Source organism: Dreissena polymorpha, chromosome 13 (genome assembly GCF_020536995.1).
Source record: "Dreissena polymorpha isolate Duluth1 chromosome 13, UMN_Dpol_1.0, whole genome shotgun sequence".
NCBI lineage: Eukaryota > Metazoa > Mollusca > Bivalvia > Myida > Dreissenidae > Dreissena > Dreissena polymorpha.
In genome coordinates, this window is record NC_068367.1 from 43,701,712 (window position 1) to 43,725,847 (window position 24,136).

At 36.9% G+C, this 24,136-nt stretch overlaps 1 protein-coding gene across 1 annotated transcript in view; it reads left to right on the plus strand.

Annotated features, from left to right (window-relative positions):
- Window positions 1–24,136, plus strand: part of LOC127856167 (unconventional myosin-Id-like) — a 73,318-nt gene that overhangs the window by 28,512 nt on the left and 20,670 nt on the right. Inside the window, exons 4-14 of the mRNA XM_052392219.1 lie at window positions 784–949; window positions 1,769–1,918; window positions 2,760–2,879; window positions 7,137–7,349; window positions 7,758–7,903; window positions 10,891–10,951; window positions 12,114–12,278; window positions 14,812–14,871; window positions 16,919–17,064; window positions 18,501–18,555; window positions 20,190–20,267. Coding sequence (XP_052248179.1) covers window positions 784–949; window positions 1,769–1,918; window positions 2,760–2,879; window positions 7,137–7,349; window positions 7,758–7,903; window positions 10,891–10,951; window positions 12,114–12,278; window positions 14,812–14,871; window positions 16,919–17,064; window positions 18,501–18,555; window positions 20,190–20,267 — 1,360 coding nt within the window. The remainder of the gene's footprint in view (window positions 1–783; window positions 950–1,768; window positions 1,919–2,759; window positions 2,880–7,136; window positions 7,350–7,757; window positions 7,904–10,890; window positions 10,952–12,113; window positions 12,279–14,811; window positions 14,872–16,918; window positions 17,065–18,500; window positions 18,556–20,189; window positions 20,268–24,136) is intronic.

The following is a 24,136-nucleotide window of genomic DNA, read 5'->3' on the forward strand; positions in this document are numbered from 1 at the left end:
GCAAAAGCTACCACGTCCATATTGATCTTCATAGCCTTCATAGAAATTGTTAGCATTTATGTCAGCAAAATCATCAAAATCAGTGACTTTAATTGTCTGCGACAGTTTGCTTGTGCTAGATCTACACCCTGGTGTAAATGTCTAATCAAGGAATTTTCCAAAACAATCAATCCTTTGCACAGAATTCGCTTTTATATTAAACAATTGCATTTGAACATATCAAAGCAATGTGCATAGTTATTTCCCAAAACTAAAATGTGCAGACATTTTTGTATTTACTACTAAACTTTGGCCAATAGCAAAATGCAGTTTGTGAATGCAAATGTCTTATCTGTTCAGTTATCTTTGGTATTTATAGAATCATACTTATTCATATAAACATAGGAATATTATACATTGAATCACAGTAAATTATAGAATCATAGAAATGTATAGATTAATAGTAATTAAGAGAACTAAAGATATTTTTTACATGAAAGTAATTCATTAATCATAGTAATTAATATTATCATAGTAAATGATAGAATCAAAGATTTTATTATATAAAATCATAGATATTAATGCAATCATAGAAATACATAAAATCATAGAAATGTATAGAACTTTATTAATTTATAGAATCATGTTACCTCATAGAGTAAAAGTAATTTACATAATCATAGTAATTCACAGAGTAAAAGAAATACATAGAATCATAGTTATTACATGTAATATAGTTAAAGTAATTCATATAATGGTATTAATTCATAGAGTTATTGCAATCAATTTTTATGTCCACTTCAGGGTAAAGGATGTGCTCATCAAGTCCAACGTGATTCTTGAGGCCTTTGGAAATGCCAAGACAAACAGGAACGATAACTCAAGTCGCTTTGGAAAGTACATGGACATTAACTTTGACTTCAAGGGTGACCCGATTGGCGGCCATATTAACAATTACCTCCTGGAAAAGGTTGTATGCTTGGTATTTTAACCCTTTGCATGCTGGGAAATTTGTCGTCTGCTAAAATGTCGTCTGCTGAATTTCTTAAATTAGCATTTTCTTCGATTTTTTTTCAAAGAATACTATCACAATAGCAAACAGTTTGGATCCAGATGAGACGCCAAGTTTTGTGGCGTCTCATCTGGATCCAAACTGTTTGCAAAGGCCTTCACAACTCGGTTCCCGCACTGTAAGGGTTAACATACTGATAAATACCCATGAATGGTACAGGGCCTGTCAAAAAATAAGACAATTTATTTGACAGAATCTGCTGAATATTCACCATTGCTATTGTTGTTTAACTGCCTTTCAGATGTTTTATGATTTAGAAGAATATCCTGATAGAAGACAGTATTTACTTAAAAAAACAAAAACATTTTACAGTCGCCTTTTAACCTTTTCCCACTCTGAAGCAATGTGAAACTTGCTATGTGCAAACAGCATAAAACCAGAATAGCCTGCAATTAATAGCAGTCTGTTCAGGTTTTATGCTGTTTGCTGCTCACCAGTATCTGAGGGTTGGAAACGAAACCTTTAAAACTTGAACATTATCTAGTAAAAAGGTCTTTTATTAAATTTTACCTTCTAACGGACAACAGATGAGTCAAAATACATATCTAAGTGGTAAAGGATTAATAGTTCTTATAAATGCTGCATATGCAAACAAGGTAAAGTTTTCTGTTACATGGACATTGATAAGCTTTGATTGATACTTAAAAGTTTAAGGACTGAAGTTGTTTGTTTTGTTTTAATTATAAATTAAAGCTAGTTTGTAACCATTGTTTTTAGTCCAGGGTTGTGTACCAGCAGAAGGGGGAGAGGAATTTCCATGCTTTCTACCAGCTCATAACTGGGGCAACAGATCCCAAACTGGCGGAGATGAAACTAGTGCGAAACCCTGACAAATATCACTATATTAGACAGGGCGGGGATTCTAAGGTAGGTCTGTGCTTGAATCAATACATTTAGATGAAATTACAGAATATATTTCATGTATAATAAAACATATTTTAATGCCCCCAGTGGGGTGGCATATAGCAGTTGAACTGTCCGTCAGTCAGTCAGTCAATATGTCAGTCTGTCCGTCCGTCCGAAAAAAACACTTAAACGTTGGCCATAACTTAGCTCTCATTTTAGGGGAAAAATATTATTATTTGTGGTTAGTTTGGAAATAGATCCATAAAAGGGAATGAAATGCAGGGTCAAGATTAGTTTTAAGGGAATTAGGATTTTTGAATTCATAGGGAGGATTTTTTTCAGGACATGTGGTCCTATAGAGGCTTCACCTATAGGAAAAATAACCTTGTATAAGAGAGTTTGAAATTGATATTATCATGTTATTTAGATTTTGATTTAAAATGTGCTTTATACCTATTTTAAAGATAGCTTCTTTGTCTTTCAAATAACAATTGTAAATACTTGTTCAATTGGGACATCATAATTTGTTCATGTTTGCGCACTGTACAAGCTTATCTGAGACCACACTCTACGCACATGCATTAAACCCCCTTTTCACACAGCAAGGCTCAAATATTTGTGTTTGTCATATACCTTCTTGTTCCCTGTGTACTCGGTGCTTGTCCATCTTTAGTATTGTCAATGATTTGGACCGTGCTTCATGTTCAGTCTTAAACATTTTTAACAAAGTTTATGTGTTGCTTTTGAACCATTGCCACATGTTGGAAAAAAGGATGTAATAAATCTCGGTTCATTCAATATTTATATTTTCTTTGTTGAATTGAAATCTAGACAACAATTAAAGAGAATTCCTTTATTGCAGTGCCCCACAATCAATGACCAGAATGACTATCGCAGTGTGATGCACGCAATGAAGACCCTCGGCTTTGCCTTCAAACACGCGGAGACCTTGTGGAAAATTGTGGCTGCAGTTCTGATTCTGGTATCAGATTCTGCTCATCTATATTGAACAGCTTCTTACTTCTTAGCTGGACTATTATATATGTAATATATATAGTGGAGCTATCCTACTCACCCCGGCGTCGGCGTTTCCGTTTCCGTGCAAATGTTGAAGTTTTCGTACTACCCCAAATATTTTCATTGTCTCTTGACATATTGCTTTCATATTTTGCATACTTGTTTACCAACATGACCCCAACCTATTAACAAGAACAGACAACTCTATCAAGCATTTTGTCATAATTATGGCCACTTTTCTACTAAGAATATGCAGCAAATGTTAAAGTTTGCGTACTACCCCAAATATTTCCAATGCATATTATTGATAAATCTATGTTAAACTTTGCATACTACCCCAAATATTTCCTATATCCTTTGACATATTGCTTTTATATTTTGCATACTTGTTTACCAACATGACCCCAACCTATAAACAAGAGCAGACCACTGTATCAAGCATTTTGACATAATTATGGCCCCTTTTACACTTAGATAATTGAACATTTTGCTTAAATTGCCATAACTTCTTTATTTATGATCACATTTTATTATTACTTTGACAAAACAACACTTACCTGACTACCACAATGGATTCCACCCAAACAATACCCAACGCCCCTACCCAGAATCCCTTCCCCCCCAACCTCCCCCCCCCAATTTTTTTTTTAAACATCATTTAATAAATTACCACACCCCACATTATACCCCCTCTCACCCCCCTACCCCCCCTCAACCTTCCCCCCCAAAAAAAATATTTTTTTTTAACATCTAATAAATTACCACACCCCACATTATACCCCCCTCTCATCCCCCCTACTCCCCCCCTACCCCCCATTTTTTTTCCTTTTTAATTTTTGAAAGATCATCTAATGACCACACCCCACTTTATACCCCCTCTCACCCCCCCCCCCCCCCAATTTTTTATTTTTTTTTCCTTTTTTTATTTTTGAAAGATCGTCTAATAAATTATTGAATATTAAGAATTTCCCCATGATGGCTTACATTATACTGTCAAGCACTTGAATAGTTGAGCGCGCTGTCCTCTGACAGCTCTTGTTATATCCCCCACCACTATAGTGGGGAACATATTGTTTTTGCCCTGTCTGTTGGTTTGTTTGTTTGCCCCAACTTTGATATTTGCCATAACTTTTGCAATATTGAAGATAACAACTTGATATTTGGCATGCATGTGTATCTCATGGAGCTGCACATTTTGAGTGGTGAAAGGTCAAGGTCATCCTTCAAGGTCAAAGGTCATATATATGGGGACATAGTGTTTCACAAACACATTGCTTGTTGCGCTTAGCTTTTTAATTATTTACATATCTCTTCTGCTTTTCAGCTCACATGAGCTCAACATGCTCATGGTGAGCTTTTGTGATCGCCTTTTGTCCGTCATGCGTCATCCCTCGTCAACATTTACCTTGTTAACACATTAATTGTCCAATCTTCATGAAACTTGGTCAGAACATTTGTCCCAATGACATCTCACCTGAGTTTGAAAATGGTTTCAGTCCATTGGCAAACATGGCCACTAGGGGGTGAGGCAGTTTTCCTTATATGACCATAGTAAAATAGTAAAACCTTGTTATCAGTTTAGAAGTCTTATTGAAAGCCCAATCTTCATGAAACCTGGTCAAAACTTTTGTTCACCAAAGGTCAGGGCAGTTTTCCTTTATTGCTATAGTTAAAACTTGTTTATACTCTAGAAGTCAAATAAATTGTCTAATCTCGTGAAACTTTGTCAGAACATTAGTTCTAATTATATCTAGGCTGAGTTTGAAAATGGTTCGTGGCCGTTGAAAAACATGGCCAACAAAAAGCTTTTTTTCATGTGGCATAGTAAAACCTCATTTACACCCTAGAAGTTGCATTGTTAGTCCAACCTTCATGAAGCTTACGTAAGAACATTGCTTTTAATAATATCTGTGACGAGTTAAAAAATGGTTGTGGTTTGTTGAAAACTGTAGCCGCCAGGGGACGTGGCATTTTTTCTTGTATCTAGTGTTTTTCCCAGGCCATTTTAGCGTGGCGAAAAGCCACGCCGCCCTCCCGAATCGCCACGCTGCCCTTTTCAAAGGCAAATTTCGCCACGCGCCCTTCTTTTCAAAGGCAAATTTCGCCACGCGCCCTTATCGATAACATCTTTATTGCCCTACGATCAAACTTGGTCCGCAAAATCAGCTTCCTTGATTGTCTGTGACGCTCGGACTGTGCTTGATTTACTCAAGAGACGTCAAGGTCTAATCGACTTTATTAATTGAGTAAATTTAATCTATAACAGTGCTCGATTTATAGGTAGTCAAACTGACTGCTCCAAAGCTGTGAATAAGTCATGCGTGAATAACCCCGTGTCATCGATAATGCCGGAGGCTATGTTATATCAAGCGCACTTTTCGGTCGGTAATGTGTACTCCTCCACGATACTTCGGAGACTTTTGATGAAAAACTCCATGTTATTCTCGCTGCATGCATGCATTATTCAGTTATATCAAAACATATATTTTTACGCATTATTACATTTAAAATCACAAACAAATTTATTCTTTATCGTTTTCGTCTTTAAGATAATTAGATCTTATTATGGAAATAATTACTGAGACGTATACTAATTTAACAAAATGCGAATCGCGTATACGATTGAACGTTGCTATGCGCACCTGTCGCTTACATCATTTGACATTTTATCAACATGGCCGACTATACAGAATTAAATTGTGACTTGGCAAAAATGGCAAATAACGTCGTAAACGATCGAATTAACGATGGAGATTATACATTAAGAAGGAATTAATGAAATGTCTGTGATAATCAACGATGCATAAAAATGTTTTAGATAGCAACAAAATTATTTATTTATTTGTAATCTACTCGGTGGATGTATGTCACAGAAACGAGTGTTTGCATATTGTTAGCGATCAATTTACTCCCATTGTTATTTTTATCATCTGTCAAGATTATTGTTAGAAAATGGGATAAGACAAACATGGTTTCATTTATATGTTAGTGGATCTGTGTATAATCAGATTCATATGCATATATTGCTTTATTATGTTTGTCGTGCTGTACAGTTTATTGAAACAGCATGGAACTTAAATGTACATTGCAAGGTAAATATATTAATATAAATCATAGTAAGTTAAATACATCTATTACCATTAAATGTGCTTGTTTATATGTTGTTTTTTTCCAAAACTGCTTCTGATGCGATTACATGTTTCCCAGTAATTCAGGTATTCAGGGAACGTTTTTGCCCTTTTTTGCCTAAACTGCGTGCTATAATGCCCTAATTGAAAGTAATGCGCCATGCCCCTTTGCCCTCCTGGGAAAAACACTAGTATCGCTATGGCAAAACCTTGTTATTACTATAGAAGTCAAATTTTGTTTCCAATGTTCATGAATATTGTTCAGAACGTTTGTTTTAATAATATAAAGGCTTTCTTGAAACTTGGCTCAGGTTTGTTGAAAACCATGGTGGCCAGAGGACATATACTTTGGTCAGAACATTTGCCTCAATCAAATCTTGGCTGAGTTTGAAGCTGGGTTATGTGAGCTAAAAAAAATAGGTCACAAGGTTATACATGTATATAAAAAGCATATTTATACTCTTGAAGTCACTTTCTTTGTCTAATATTCATGAACCTTGTTCTAACAATATCTCAGCAGAATTCAAAAATAAAATTGTCCTGGGATTTAAACATTTATGTTGCATAAAGTACTTTTATTATTTTTATTGCTACCATGTCAGACCAAGAGGGTGAGGGATTATGGGAACACTCTTTGTCTGTACATATGTCTGTCAGTCAGTCGGTTACACTTTTGTGTCCTTTCTATTGCCTGTACCCTTTGATATATTTTTATAAAACTTGCCTCAAATGTTATTTCATTGAGAAATTGTTCAGAAGGCATTAGTCGGTCATGCTGTCTCAAGGTCAAGGTCATCCATCAAAGTCAAAAGTTTAAGCATATATTTTGGTGTCCCCACCATGTCCCCTTCACACTTTGAATGAAGGATTTTTAACAAATTTGGTCAGATGATGATTTCACAAAAGTCATTCATGCCGGTCCAAGGAAAACGTCATATGTCAAGGTCAAAGAGTAATATCATTTGTATCGTTTATTTCCATGTGCAGCATTTTTGTGAAACTTGGTTACAATTTTAAGTTTACTGAGACGATGAGTAGGGCACACAGGCTCAAGAGAAAAAAATGTACATGTAAGTTTACTTTCTCCTTCCCAGGGAAACATAGAATATGAGGCCCAGGATGACGTTCACGACCTTGCAGAGGTCAAGGACAAACAGATGCTGGCCAACCTTGCTGGACTGATTGAGGTAACCAATGACGACCTGAACAAAGCCCTCACTCATCGTGTGATAGCCGCAGGAGGGAATGTGGTGGACAAGGGTCTAACAGTGTCCGACGCCTATTATGCCAGAGATGCTTTTGCTAAGGTTTGTTAATTGATGTAGAAAAGAATTGGTTTTAATGTTTTATCAAGAATTATTGTATTATTAAGCTTTGCTTATTAACAAGAATTTTGAGTTTTCATTACTGTTCTAGCTGATTTTGTGTGAATGCATTGATTTAATCAACAATTTTTATTTTATTTATTTTTAAGTTTATCATAAGAAGTATTGTTTAAATATCTTGGAATATACTGATCCTTTCATGTATGGTTTTATCCCCTTTTATAGCAATTATTAAAAGAAAAAATGCACAGTTCAATAAACTTCAACGAAAAACATCACTTTGTTAGATTTTAAAGATTAAACTTCATTTTATTGAATTAACAAGTTAAGTATTTATTGTTAACATTCTAAAATAAATGCATCTGGATATTTATGGTAAATCTATTTCAGGCAATTTATGACAGAATGTTCACATGGATAGTGAAGAGAATCAATGAAGCCATAGACCCAAAGTCTTCAGGTGTTGAATTTGTTGGAAAAAACACAGTCATTGGAGTCTTGGACATTTACGGCTTTGAGATTTTTGACAATAATAGGTAATCATTTGAGAAAGATTTGACAACAATTTTAGCTAGACTATTCACCGAATAGTATGAGCTACACCTCTTGCCCGCTTGTTGGCGTAGGTATCTAGGTATTGCCCTGGTTAACCCCTTACCACCCTTGAACTACACTCTGAACCTTAAACCTTTACCACTCAGACATGTCATTTATAACATTTGTAGTCCCTTAGAAAGTTATATTTTATTTAAGACCTTTCTTACAAGGTTCAAGTTTTTCAGGCCTCATTTCCAACGCTTAGATACTGATGAGCAGCAAGCAGCATAAAACCTGAACAGACTGCAAGTGACTCGCAGGCTGTTCTGGTTTTATGCTGTTTGCACATGGCCATTTTCACTTTGCTTCTGAGTGAGCAAGTGTTATGGTAAATGTGCAACAACATCTTCACATCCCTGTTTCTACTACAGGTGCCCACTTGGAACTTCCCAGGTGTTTGGCGTCATTGTGTGAGGTTCTGACTCACAATGTATCAAAAGTATGCGTCCTTTTTGAAATTAGACATTTCTTGTTAACATTTGCAGGCAACAACTCTATAGCTACCAATTTTTCAAATTAGAAAATAAGTTAACATTTGTGTGCAACAAGTCCATATCTCTATTCCTACTTCAGATAGTAAAATAAACTCTAGATAAGTGTAAAGGGACATTATAAAGGGTCACCAATCAATGCCTATAACTGAACATAACTTTAGGGACATTATATAAATGGTCACTGACCAATACCTGTGACTGTGACCAGCCTAAGCCCCTAAGTGTAGTTCAGAAATGTATTAAACCTTTTACCACTTAGATATGTATTTTTCCGCATTTGTAGTCCTTTAAAAAGTGAAATTTATTAAAATACCTTCTTTACTAAATTCAAGTTTTAAAGGCTTTATATCCAACCCATAGCTACTGATTAGCAGCAAACAGAATAAAACCTGACAGACTGCGAATTACTCGCAGACCGTTCTGGTTTTATGCTTGTTGCAAAAGCTATTTTTACTTTGCTTCAAATAGAGGATAGGGTAAAGAATTGACGTGTAACAGCTACTTTTCTAGATGACGTGAAAGTATATCATTTGATTGTGTTTAGGGCTAGTAAGGTTAAGGTCAAAGTCCTTTAAAAAATACATAACAAGGTTGTGATTAATAACTTCAGATAGGATGGACTTATTGATCTGCATTATGGGTGTATATAGATAACATGTTGACTCTAGTAAGGAATTGCATTTGTTTCCAGTAAGGTCAGATTTTTGTTAGCTCTACTGGCAGAAGGCCTGAAGAGCTTATGTCATGGCGTGGTTTCCGTCGTCCATCCATCCGTGAGTGCGTGCATTATACTTTTTCTTGTTTACGCGATAAAGTCCACAGTTTTCATCCAATTCTTTTTAAACTTGTTCAATGTCTTTTTATTAATAAGGACTCGAACCCTATTGAAAATGGATTACATCAGAGTAAAAAGTCCAGAATTATCTCCCCTTGAATTTGAGAAAATTGTGAAATAAGGCTTGTTTACGCGATAAAGTCCACAGTTTTCATCCGATTCTTTTCAAACTTGTTCAGTGTCTTTATCTGGATGATGAGTCAAACCCTATTGAAAATGAGCAATATCGGAGTTATAAGTCCAGAATTATCTCCCCTTGAATTTGAGAAAAAAATGAAAATCTTTAACATTTTGCCATAACTTTTGCAATATTGAAGATAGCAACTTCATATTTGGCATGCATGTGTATCTCATGGAGCTGCACATTTTGAGTGGTGAAAGGTCGAGGTTATCCTTCAAGGTCAAAGGTGAAAAAAATTAATCAAAGCAGCGCAGAAGGGGACATAGTGTTTCTGACAAACACATTTCTTGTTTGTTTACATATAAAGTTCTATCCTTTTGAAACTTCAATGGATGTTTTATATCATCAAGGGCCATAACCCCATCGAGAGTGAAGACAATTTGTCCAACTTATTGTTGAAAAGGAGCCATTTAAAGTTTAAATTTTACGTTTCTTCTTGTTTATGCAATAAATTTCCCATTTTTGGTTTGTTTATTTAAAACTTACTCAGATTGTTCATACTATCAAGGGCTTGAGCCCTACTGATTCCAGTTAGTAGAGCGATTCATCTTGTTTTTAGAAATAGCATAAGAGTTTCTGCTAAATGACTCTAGTTTTGATGAAGGAATTTTTCTGTATTCTCATGTGGAGGTAGCTAGCATGCAGATCTATGTTGGGATTGCTTTTGTGGCCAGTTGAATAAATGTCATTGTTACTAAACATTGACAAACAGTTCCCACTTAATACCTTGAGTGTGAACTGTGCTGTCAGTTCTTAACCCTTTCCCACTCAGAGGCAAAGTGAAAATGGCTATATGCAAACAGCACAAATACAGAACAGCCTGCGAGTAACTCGCAGTCTGTTCAGGTTTTATGCTGTTTGCTGCTCACGAGTATCTAAGGGCTGGACATGAATTCTTAAAAACATGAATCTTGTTAGGAATGTCTTTAATTCAATTTAAGTGGTAAAGGGATAAGGTAGCTAACATGCAGACCTAGGATGAGATTGAGTTTGATGCTAGTTTGGTAAATATGACTGTTTCTAAACAAAGAAACATGTTTATCTCTTGATGACTTGAGTTTGGATAGAGGTATTGGGCTGTTACTTTGTGTGCAAGTGGCCCATATACAGACTTTGCTTGCAAAGTTAATTATTATAATTAGTTGAACTAAATTATATAATGGGGATAAAAAAGAAAATCTATACTCTTGGCATGGCCACATTTCTTATTTGCAAGTATACATTTTCAGCTTTAAGTTTACACATAACTTAAACAAATTAATACAATATAAAAATTATTGAAAGCTTTGCATCTGAAAATTTAAGTTTCGCTTTATAAAAATCTGTTTGATTTTACTTTGTTTTTTGACAAATATGAGCAACATGTATGTTCTAGGCTTTCATTAATAAAATGTATTCAGTATATTGTCTTTTCAGTTTTGAACAGTTTTGTATCAACTATTGTAATGAAAAACTACAACAGCTGTTTATTGAACTGGTAAGTAACAGTAGATGTGATTGTGGTGTGAATGTTTGATATAGCAATTGAAATCTAGAAACTCTTCTTTTGAACTCTTTTTTTCTTGAATATAAAATTATATACTCTGGAACCCTGCCTTGAAACAGGCGATGTGTAGCAATTGGGGGATTAACAGTGTTCGACACTAATGGGAGTCCAGTTGTCCGAGACTCCAAGAAATGAGACTCAAACTCCTTGTTTTTGTTTCAAGGAAGTATGTCTGACTCCTTCAAAATCCATCAATGATTTGCTTTTTTGATTTGCGAGATCAGAATGTCCAAAAAAATTGCCACTGATCATTCTGCTATAACACATAAAAACAATATAAAAAAATATAATTATTTTGGTTCCCTGCTGCAGTTCATGTCTGTAGTAATAGAGGAATTTGTCTGCTACTTTTGCTGAAGTAAATAAGCTTTCGACCAATAGTCTCTTATTACTTTGCAAATCATCACAAAATGTTTACAAAATGCATATTTTATGCATTAGAGATGGGAGCCGGTATGAGTCAGTTGTGTGTGAATGACCCCGTGTCCCTATCAATCAATCAGTGTTTTTTTCGCAGTTTGTTGGCATTGTTATACCTACCACATAAATTGGTCCCTACAGTGTGCTCATCCACGATAACATTGTTGCCAGTTACTTCAGAGACTAATTATGACAACCAGGTGTAATCCTTGTGGACATTGTGGTTTTCATGCATAATACTCTCAAAACATTTATCACTGAACTCATTGCACACAAGTATAAATGATTTGTTGAATTTCAAATGAGCATAATTACATTTGCAATCCGGAACACTCTTCAAATTTTAATGTAAACTCAACGTTAACAAATTCTAGCCTCAAATCAACAGTCCTGTAACTCATGTTGATCCTTTGTTCCTATAAAAAGCGCTTGAAAATTAAGCTACCATGTACATCACATCATCCCCATGGAAAGCTTTCCGCTTAAACTAGATGTTCGGTACAAATATACATCCTTTAAACAAAAGATACCATTAAAGTGGAAAGTGTTGTCCCTGATTAGCCTGTGCGGACTGCACAGGCTAATCTGGGACGACACTTTACGCACATGCATTAAGCCCAGTTTTCTGAGAACGCGGCTCAAATAATGGCAACTGTTGTTTTCCTTTGCCAAGGTGTTGAAGCAGGAGCAGGAGGAGTACATGCGTGAGGGCATCGAGTGGCAACATGTGGACTACTTCAACAACAAGGTTATAGTGGACCTGGTGGAGGTACCTCACAAAGGGATACTGGCGATACTGGATGAGGCCTGTCTCAGCGTGGGCAAGGTCACTGATGAGGTTAGTGCTGGGGTCATTTATTTTTATGCCCCCCTTCGAAGAAGAGGGGGTATATTGTTTTGCACATGTCGGTCGGTCCGAGGGTCAGTCCGTCCACCAGATGGTTTCCGAATGATAACTCAAGAACACTTAGGCCTAGGATCATGAAACTTCATAGGTACATTGATCATGACTGGCAGATGACCCCTATTGATTTTCAGATCACTAGGTCAAAGGTCAAGGTCACAGTGACTAGAAACAGTAAAAGGGTTTCCGGATGATAACTCAAGAATGCTTAGGCCTAGGATTATGAAACTTCATAGGTACATTGATCATGACTGGCAGATGACCCCTATTGATTTTCAGATCACTAGGTCAAAGGTCAAGGTCACAGTGACTAGAAACAGTAAAAGGGTTTCCGGATGATAACTCAAGAACGCTTAGGCCTAGGATTATGAAACTTCATAGGTACATTGATCATGACTGGCAGATTACCCCTATTGATTTTCAGGTCACTAGGTCAAAGGTCAAGGTCACAGTGACAAAAACGTATTCACACAATGGCTGCATGTACAACTGACAGCCCATATGGGGGGCATGCATGTTTTACAAACAGCCCTTGTTTAAAAGAGTGCTCTTTTTGAAATTCAAGAACCAGGGTTAGTGTTTGCTTGGTTTGTTGTAAAAGACAGTGCCTTTTTTTTATGCTCCCCGAAAATTTTCGGGGGGCATATAGTTGCCAGTTTGAAGTTCCTTACTTCCTTCCTTCCATCACACTTTTGTTACAGTTTCTCATAGCGCCTTCAATATTTTACCGATCTCTTACATATTTGACACATAGGTACCTTGCATGGACCTCTACCTTTTCATGCGGTTTTAGGCCACTGAGGTCATGGTAAAGGTCACTGAGGCTAATAATAGACTTTGATGTCACAATTTTGTTGCAGTTTCTAATAGCACCTTCAATATTTTTCCGATCTCTTACATATTTGGCATGTAGGTACCTTGCATGGACCTCTACAGTTTGATGAGGTTTAAGGTCACTGGGGTCAAGGTCAAGGTCACCAAGGCTAATAATAGATTTTTCAGTCACAATTTTGTTACAGTTTCTCATAGCGCTTACAATATTTTACTGTTCTCTTACAAAGTTTGCATGTAGGTACCTTGCATGGACCTCTACCTATTGATGAGGTTTGAGATCACTGGGGTCAAGGTCGCCAATGCTAAAAATAGATTTTTCAGTCACAAATTTGTAACAGTTGCTCATAGCGCCTTCAATATTTTAACAATATTTGGCATTAAGTACCTTGCATGGACCTCTACCTTTTGATGAGGTTTGAGGTAAAGGTCACCGAGGCTAATAATAGTAGTTTTAGGTGGTTATTAACACATAGATTGACAAAGGGCAATATTGGGGAGCATCCTTCAGTTTCACTGATATTCTTGTTTACTTTTGAGTACTGGAAGTTTAAACTTTCTGACCTTTAATTTTTCCTCCGCAAACAAAGTTTGCAAAGGGGGTATATTAAAGTCAATAATGTATGTCAGTTTGTTAGTTTGTAGGTTGGTCTCCGCATAAACAGTTTGCGGAGTGAACTACTACCATACTACCATGCTCCTCAAGGGTTTATTATAACTCTTAAAATATGCTTTTCCCATTAAGTGTTCACTTGCAAGACAATTTTCATCCCCAAAGATCTACAATTTGCTGAGTTATTGGCCTTGACAATAGCTGTCAAAGCGCTGCCATAGCCATTATTTTTCATCAGAATTCCACGAAACATTATGATTTTTCCCAGGAATAACATCTCAATCTAGTTAAGTAATTGGTAAAAAATCATCTCCTGGCTATATATATGTCACAGATATGCTTTTTATTTTTAAGTAAAGGGGGCGTAGTTGCTTTACAAAAGTCTTTCAGTGTTTTGTTTTGTTTTCAATTTGGGGCCAGTATTCTGCCCCATTCCCAATGAAAAAAGTGTATATTTTCCCCAAATGACACCTTAAACTTCCAAAATGAAGATTTCCACATTATTATTTTTTATATCTCAACATTAAGTTCATCTTCCATTTAGCTTTAAAAGTAGTAACTTAGTAAATATAATACTGAAAACACTTGTATTCTAAATTTTGAAGCATTTGTAAGTAAAACAAGAAAAACAGCTTTTTCCCAATTTAAGTCAAAACACCGCAATTTTTCCCAATCCAAACAGAATCCCAAAATGGTGAAAAAAGTACACTGGTTTTGAAACCAAGCAAGTGACGTTGTGACACTAAAAGTGGTCCGGCTACTATAATTATACAGAAGCAGAGGACAAAGGTAGAGTAAATGGTTTCTTGTACTGGTATATAGATGTTTATTGCAGTATGTATGGAGGCAAAAAATAACAACACACAAAACATGTATAGATGCAAAAATGGGTCATATGCCATATACAGCCAGCATATCTCCCGACTAGAATGCACACTTGCATATTGCAGAAGACTTATTATTGCATGACAACACTCATTGTATACAAGCTCTTGTTTCTCCCTACAAGTTTCCTACTTCCAGATGTTCCTGACTGCCATGAGCCAGAAACTTGGATCCAATGACAGATATACGTGTAGACAGGTGAAATAATTGATCAAATAACAGATATACGTGTAGACAGGTGAAATAATTGATCCAATGACAGATATACGTGTAGACAGGTGAAATAATTGATCCAATAACAGATATACGTGTAGACAGGTGAAATAATTGATCCAATAACAGATATACGTGTAGACAGGTAAAATAATTGATCCAATGACAGATATACATGTAGACAGGTAAAATAATTGATCCAATAACAGATACATGTGTAGACAGGTGAAATAATTGATCCAATGACAGATATACATGTAGACAGGTGAAATAATTGATCCAATGACAGATACACGTGTAGACAGGTGAAATAATTGATCCAATAACAGATACATGTGTAGACAGGTGAAATAATTGATCCAATAACAGATACATGTGTAGACAGGTGAAATAATGGATCCAATGACAGATATACGTGTAGACAGGTGAAATAATTGATCCAATAACAGATACACGTGTAAACAGGTGAAATAATTGATCCAATAACAGATACATGTGTAGACAGGTGAAATAATTCGTCACAATGGTGGTCAGGGTGCAGAATCAATGGGGTTTTGAGGAGTTTACGTGTCACGGGCTGGACAGAAAAAAAAACATACCATTAATAACTTCATTATTTCAAATATCTCAAGTTATTGAAATGCATTTGCACACATTTTAAGTGCATAAAAGACAGTTAATGCTGATATCTTAAAGTATAAGAATAAATCCTTGAATATGTCTGAAATCGGTGACAAAATTTTCACGTTGCATGAAGCATAACGGTGCAGTACACAAGAAATATTTTAACATGAACACAGGCTGATTAAATAAAGTAATTCTAATGTATTTCGCATTGCCATACGCACTATAAAAATACGTCTGTCATGCACTAGTTGAAAGTATAAAGAAAAATTGTTTTAAAAAGTTATTTGAAAAAAAAAAGCACCACTTACCGATGTGTTTGAATCCATTAACGTTTAATTGGCAAGCCAACAAAGTCACGTGATCCTGCACCCTGTGGTGAGAGTTTCATGCAATGCTATATGTGAAATCATCTTCACCTTACAACTAGTGAGAGGGTTTAAAGGCGACTTATGATTGCCACTTGGCTGCTTTTTTGGCAGCAATTGAAGATAAAAAGAATCTATAAGCAACTATGATGTTTTTATCATTTATGATTCATGATGACTAAAAGTAAACAATATTGCTTCATGTAAATCTTCATCTAGTGTACATATAGACATACTCTGTTTGGTGCATGTTTAAGTAGACTTGAAGAAGTTGTGTGAGGTGTATATGGGGCAGCAAAATTATGTTCATATTTAATCTAAACAAAGATATGGGCCATGCTCTGTGAAAAGGGGGTTTAATGCATGTGGGTAAAGTGTCGTCACAGATTTGCCTGTGCAGTCCCCACAGGCTAATCAGAGACGAAACTTGACACTTAAACTGGATTTTTGCTAAGAAGAGACTTTCTTGAAACAAAAAATATATTAAAAGCGGAGTGTCGTCGGCACAGGCTAATCTGGGACAGCACTTTACGCACATGCATTTCATTCCCTTTTCACAGAGCACGGCTCATATGCAAACATATACTTAGACAACTCAATTTGTGATCTAACTTGCATTTTGTTCATAGAGTTACCTCCCTTTTTGAGTTTTATAATATAGTGGTTTATTTTGCAGTTTCTTGTAAATGTTGGAACATAACTTAAATGAGGCATGAATATTATTTATTTGTATTGCCCGGTAAAATAGTTTCTTAGCTTTTTGGTGACAAATAAGAATGGATGTTAGTTGCAATGTTTAAGTGCCAACCAAACCAGTATCAGGGGAATGTGATATTTCCTCCTTTCAGTTTATTTCCTCCTTACAATGTTTAACTTATATTACAAATAGTAATTAACTGTTCAGGATGTGTATACAAATGAAGAGCGTTATTAAACTATGTAATTGGTAAGGGCATTTTTCTCCCTTGAGGCATTAATCACAACTCTGAGTATGGCAACAATATGTATATAATTTTCATCATAGATTGCCCACATTGTAGACAAACCCCTCAGACAAGACGTTAGAGCACAAGCGTGACTTCCGTATCAAGCACTACGCGGGGGACGTCACATACTCTGTGATTGGTTTCATTGACAAGAACAGGGACACCCTCTTCCAAGACTTCAAGAGGCTTCTCTATAACAGGTGCTTTGGTCAATGGGATTTGAAATAAATAATTTTAAATCATCTTTTTATTATGCCCCCCTTCGAAGAAATGGGGGTATATTGCTTTGCACATGTCGGTCGGTCGGTCCGTCCACCAGGTGGTTTCCGGATGATAACTCAAGAACGCTTGGGCCTACATGTAGGATCATGAAACTTCATAGGTACATTGATCATGACTGGCAGATGACTCCTATTGATTTTGAGGTCACTAGGTCAAAGGTCAAGGTCACGTTGACCCGAAATAGTAAAATGGTTTTTGGATGATAACTCAAGAACGCTTAGGCCTAGGATCATGAAACTTCATAGGTAGATTGATCATGACTCGCAGATGACCCCTATTGATTTTCAGGTCACTAGGTCAAAGGTCAAGGTCACAGTGACCCAAAATAGTAAAATGGTTTCCGGATGATAACTTAAGAACGCTTAGGCCTAGGATCATGAAACTTGATAGGTACATTGATCATGACTCGCAGATGACCCCTATCGATTTTGAGGTCACTAGGTCAAAGGTCAAGGTCACAGTGACCCAAAATAGTAAAATGGTTACCTGATGATAACTCAAGAACGCTTATGCCTAGGATCATGAAACTTCGTAGGTAGATTGATAATGGCTGGCAGATGACCCCTATTGATTTTCAGGTCACTAGGTCAAAGGTCAAGGTCAAGGTGACCCAAAATTGTAAAATGGTTTCCGGATGATTACTCAAGAACGCTTATGACTAGGAGCATGAAACTTCATAGGTACATTGATCATGACTGGCAGATGACTCTAATGATTTTCAGGTCACTATGGCTGTCACTACAACGGAGAGCCCATATGGGGGGCATGCATGTTTTACAAACAGCCCTTGTTTATAATACATTTGTAAAGCCTTTTCATGCAAAAATGAGTGCATGTATTATGCATTATGCGGCCACATATATCTAGGCCAGCCTGCACATTTGCAATATTTTTTTATTGAAATAAAAAAAAATCATTATTAATATTTAAGGAGGGTATGCATGTATAGAAATTTAATTGTCTTGTATGATCAAAGATAATCCTTTAATAATTGGCAAACTTGAAAAGGCAATTTTGTTGGCTTAGAAATGTATGCCTACCTTCAGACTTTGGCAAGGCAATGGCAGTATTTTTTGTAAAGCTTTGTCTAAATTTTTCTTTACACACCTTAAATCTACCATAGTTTTGAATGTATATTGAATATTTGTGTTTATTGGTGTATACTAGTTATAACTATATAGGGGCCTAGCTCTGTAAAAAAGGGGTTTTATGTATGTGGGTAATGTTTGGTCCCAGATTGGCCTGTGCAGACACCAATTTACTCACAGGCATTAAACCCCCTTTTCACAGAGCGATGCTTATGTTGATTGTGTGAATATTGGTGTATACTGATTATTTCAACATATATTTACAGTGAAGATGAGCTGATCAAAATGATGTGGCCTGAGGGAAAGTTGTCAATCACTGAGGTAATTTTTTAATTGATTTGTAAATGCTTTACTTAGAAGGTGTGATTTCAATACCTGTTTAAGCAAGTTTTGGTTAGTTTCGGCAAGTTTTGTTCTTCTTAAATTTTACACGTGTTTAGGGGATTTATTGAATTTAGTTGCCGTTAGCACAATGTACGTGATAACTTAAGTTTCCGACTGATCACGTTTGATGTTACAGTGCTCCAGCTGGGATTTGAATAGAGCGGTCTTATTTATTATACCTGTGGCATGTTTTCAACATGGCACGTGTGATATATGTTTATTTCATATTACATGTATATTAATTTAAACAAATCTTTGTTTAATTAAAAAAAACTAGTTTCATTTTTGAAAATTTGATTAACGTTTTGAAACTTCAAATAAAATTCCATGCATAATAATGTGCTGAGATAAGAAAGGTCCTATTGTGGGTCAAACGCGGCAGCAGGGTGGGACCTTGTGGCAGCAGGGTGGGACTTTGTGGCAGCTGGGTGGGACCTTGTGGCAGCAGGGTGGGACCTTGTGGCAGCAAGGTGGGACCTTGTGGCAGCAGGGTGGGACCTTGTGGCAGCAGGGTGGGACCTTGTGGCAGCAGGGTGGGACCTTGTGGCAGCAGGGGGGACCTTGTGGCAGCAGGGTGGGACCTTGTGGCAGCAGGGTGGGACCTTTTGGCAGCAGGGTGGGACCTTGTGGCAGCAGGGTGGAACCTTGTGGCAGCAGGGTGGAACCTTGTGGCAGCAGGGTGGGAGCTTGTGGCAGCAGGGTGGGAGCTTGCGGCAGCAGAGTGGGAGCTTGCGGCAGCAGGGTGGGAGCTTGCGGCAGCAGGGTGGGAGCTTGCGGCAGTAGGGTGGGAGCTTGCGGCAGCAGGGTGGAACCTTGTGGAAGCAGGGTGGGACCTTGCGGCAGCAGGGTGGGACCTTGCGGCAGCAGGGTGGGAGCTTGCGGCAGCAGGGTGGGAGCTTGCGGCAGCAGGGTGGAGAGCCCGTCCATATAGGTCTAGCTGAAGCACAGATGTCCATATATATACATTTCAATGTGTACATTTCTTGCAATTAGATACAGTCCTTATTTTGCATCATCTTGTCAGACAATTGTTTTCTTTAGTGAATTAATTATCCACCATTAGCTTTAAAGTATATTTTCAGTTATATGTAGATATTAATCTAACTTAGGTCACTTCACCATGTTCAATTGCATTATCTAATATGTATAGAAAAAAAAACTTCACATTTAAGTGTTTACACCTATAAATAAACATCATTCATGTGATTTACCTTTTATGCTGAAAGTTACTTGAAGAATATACCACACAAATAAACCATTCAATTCAATTTAGCCATATTTTCTCATTTTGGGATACCTGGGCTAAATGCATGTGCATTTAGTGTCATCCCAGAGTAGACTGTGCATTCAGGGACAACACTTTTTTTACTGGACTTTTGTTTTGAAAAGACTCCCTTTAATAAAAAAAAATGTAAAAGCAAAAAGTGTCGTCCCAGATAAGCCTGTGCGGGTTTCATAGGCTAATCTGGGACAACACTTTATGCACATGCATTACGCCCAGTTTTCAAAGAACAAAGTTCTATTAAATACCTCTGATGTGCTGACAGCTAATGCAGCCTGTTTTCTTCCAGACCACGAGACGTCCAGCCACTGCAGGGTTTAACTTCAAGAATTCCATTATTGCCCTCGTCGACAGGCTGGCTACCAAGGTAAACAATAAAAAAATGAGAGTTTCCACAGTTGTGGGAAAGTATTGCATCTGATGGAGAGTTTCCACAGTTAAGTGGGAAAGTATTGTATCTGATGGAGAGAGTTTCCACAGTTGAGTGGGAAAGTATTGCATCTGATGGAGAGAGTTTCCACAGTTGAGTGGGAAAGTATTGCATCTGATGGAGAGTTTCCACAGTTAAGTGGGAAAGTATTGTATCTGATGGAGAGAGTTTCCACAGTTAAGTGGGAAAGTATTGCATCTGATGGAGAGAGTTTCCACAGTTAAGTGGGAAAGTATTGTATCTGATGGAGAGAGTTTCCACAGTTAAGTGGGAAAGTATTGCATCTGATGGAGAGAGTTTCCACAGTTAAGTGGGAAAGTATTGCATCTGATGGAGAGTTTCCACAGTTGAGTGGGAAAGTATTGTATCTGATGGAGAGTTTCCACAGTTGTGGGAAAGTATTGTATCTGATGGAGAGTTTCCACAGTTGAGTGGGAAAGTATTGTATCTGATGGAGAGAGTTTCCACAGTTGAGTGGGAAAGTATTGTATCTGATGGAGAGTTTCCACAGTTGAGTGGGAAAGTATTGTATCTGATGGAGAGAGTTTCCACAGTTGAGTGGGAAAGTATTGCATCTGATGGAGAGAGTTTCCACAGTTGAGTGGGAAAGTATTGCATTTGATGGAGAGTTTCCACAGTTAAGTGGGAAAGTATTGTATCTGATGGAGAGAGTTTCCACAGTTGAGTGGGAAAGTATTGCATCTGATGGAGAGAGTTTCCACAGTTGAGTGGGAAAGTATTGCATCTGATGGAGAGTTTCCACAGTTAAGTGGGAAAGTATTGTATCTGATGGAGAGAGTTTCCACAGTTAAGTGGGAAAGTATTGCATCTGATGGAGAGAGTTTCCACAGTTGAGTGGGAAAGTATTGTATCTGATGGAGAGAGTTTCCACAGTTAAGTGGGAAAGTATTGCATCTGATGGAGAGAGTTTCCACAGTTAAGTGGGAAAGTATTGCATCTGATGGAGAGTTTCCACAGTTGAGTGGGAAAGTATTGTATCTGATGGAGAGTTTCCACAGTTGTGGGAAAGTATTGTATCTGATGGAGAGTTTCCACAGTTGAGTGGGAAAGTATTGTATCTGATGGAGAGTTTCCACAGTTGAGTGGGAAAGTATTGCATCTGATAGAGAAATGTTCAACAATTTCATCAGTTTCACACTCAATTCTCAATTTATTTTATGTACAACAATCAATTAACATGTGTCAGGCGTAAATTGGGTGTTATGCCATATGCTTTTAGCGTAGCTTAACCCATTTATGCATAGCATCTAGAAAAAAGGCCTAGTCAAACAGCATAGACCCAAATGAGACGCAGCATGGTGCGGTGTCTCATCAGGGTCTGCGCTGTTTGCTTAAAGGAATTTCTGTAAGAAATATTCTAAATATTGAAATAGATGTACTAGGCTTCCCTAATTTTGGAAATAAATTGATCCAATTTAGAAGGATGGGAGAGTCCACTAGGCATAAATGGGTTAAGAGAAGCCTTTACTTAAACACTGATCAGGAGGTACCCTGTTGCTTTATACAGTCATGTAAGGTTTCTTGGTCTAATTGTCAAACAAGGTAGTTCCTTATCAGACTGCGCTTGCAGAAAGACTGGTTTAAAGCTATGCTGGCTGCATATGGCACAAATCCCATTTGTGCACAATGTAATTTTACATTAACTTATGTGGTGTGGGTCATTTGTAAGTCCGATATCATACACATTGTAATTATTTTGTTGAAACAATGTCAGACTAATTTTTGTATGCATGTTCAAAATTGGTATGTTTTAAATAACAGCTGATATGAAACAGTACGACTTGATTGAATTCGAGTGTTCAGAAAACAATTGTGGATAACAAAATACATGACTCTTGTTATGCCATCATCCAACTGACATCGGGCCAATAAGAGCATGTTTAGTGGGCGTGTCACAGTGATCTGAATGGCCTAACATGTCCAAAGGCAATTGCATGCTTTAACATCTTTTGTCACAGTCAGGAAAAGGCTATAACTGATTTCAGCATACTTGCCAATTTAACACGTTGATAATTATATATTTTCACGCATTTGAAGTCCCTTAGAACGATAAATTTGATAAAAGACCTTTCTTACTAAATTCAAGTTTTAAAGGCTTCATTTCCAGCCCTTAGATACCAGAACAGAACCTGAACAGACTGCGAGTTACTTGCTGGCTGTTCTGGTTGTATCCTGTTTGCACATAGCCATTTTCACTTGGCTTAAATTCTAAGTGAGAAAGGGTTTATTTAGTCAGAATTTATGTTGTACCTAATAAAAAGCTTGTTTTTTTTCTTCAACATTTAATTAGCATCAGGCAAATCCTTTAAATCATTGTTTTCTGTTGTGGATAGGGTGATGTCTTTGTTAAAGTTTTCAAGCTAAAAGAACAATATTATCATCTCTGTACTTTCCCCAGATATTCAATTGAAACAGAAGGGGTTTAAGTGCAACAAGCTTATAATGCTATATCTGCTACAGATATTCAATATGAACATGTGTCATGTCTTCAGTGTCAGCAATATCCAAGATATTGTCGCTGTCGTTCTCAAACCTCGCACCTCCAAAATTTTCAAAATATTTTTTTCGTCTTTTCCAAATATATGAAGTCTGTCGCGTGTTTTGTGCTATATCTCGTAGCTCTACGCCAATCAGAGCCCTTGAAAAAGTCACGTGACGTGACGAAATGTTGTAGAATGATTGTTGGCTTTTTTCGCTGCGAAAAGTCGTAGCGACGCCATTTCACCTATAGGTACGTCATTTCGTTTGGACAAATTTGACAAAAACGTTTTTATAATTTTTAACCAGGTTTTTAACCAGGTTTTCCGAAGGAAAAAACTGGTTATTAGATTGGCGAATGCGGGCGGGCTGGCGGGCTGGGCTGGCTGGCTGGCGGGCGGGCGGAACAAGCTTGTCCGGGCCATAACTATTTCGTTCATTGTCAGATTTTAAAATCATTTGGCACATTTGTTCACCATCATTGGACGGTGTGTCTAGCGAAATAATTACGTTGATATCTCCAAGTTCAAGGTCACACTTTGAGTTCAAAGGTCAAAAATGGCCATAAATGAGCTTGTCCTGGCCAGAACTATGTCATTCATTGTGAGATTTTAAAATCATTTGGCACATTTGTTCACCATCATGGGACGGTGTGTCGCACGAAAGAATCACGTCAATATCTCCAATGTCAAGGTCGCCACGACTAAGAATAGATTTAAAAAAAAAAAAACTTACAAAGGGGGTTAATTTTGTTTGTTCATTTCAAAAGTTCAGTTTAAGTTTTCTCCCTTTATCAGATTTTTTTTCACAATGAAAACCTGGTTTTGTGACAATTTTGTTCCTTGTTTGTATTTGCAACTACGAGGTTTCCTATAAACAAATGAGACGGTTTTTTCTCTCTCCTGAAAAGTTGTCATTTTGTAGCTATGAGGTTTGAGAACGACATCGACGATATATAGCTATGATTTTACATGACAGATGTAAGAGAAAACTAACAATATTCAATTACAATTTTACATCCCTATATTGAGTTATATGTTTGTAAGGTCACTGACCTTATATGTGTTTGTAAATATGCATAAATAAAATTAAAGTCATTTAATAGTCAAGGTATCTGTCATAAACAGATCTATTTAGATTTGTTTTTACTTTTAATATGTGTTATGTGTTATTGGACTTTTTATTTAGGACCCACTAAGGGTTTTATTATCTACATTTGTTAGCGTAAAAACGTGTATAAGTTTCTATATCACCTTATCTGATTTTATCCAAATAAGGACGGGCAGGTATGTCATAACTTACTCTGC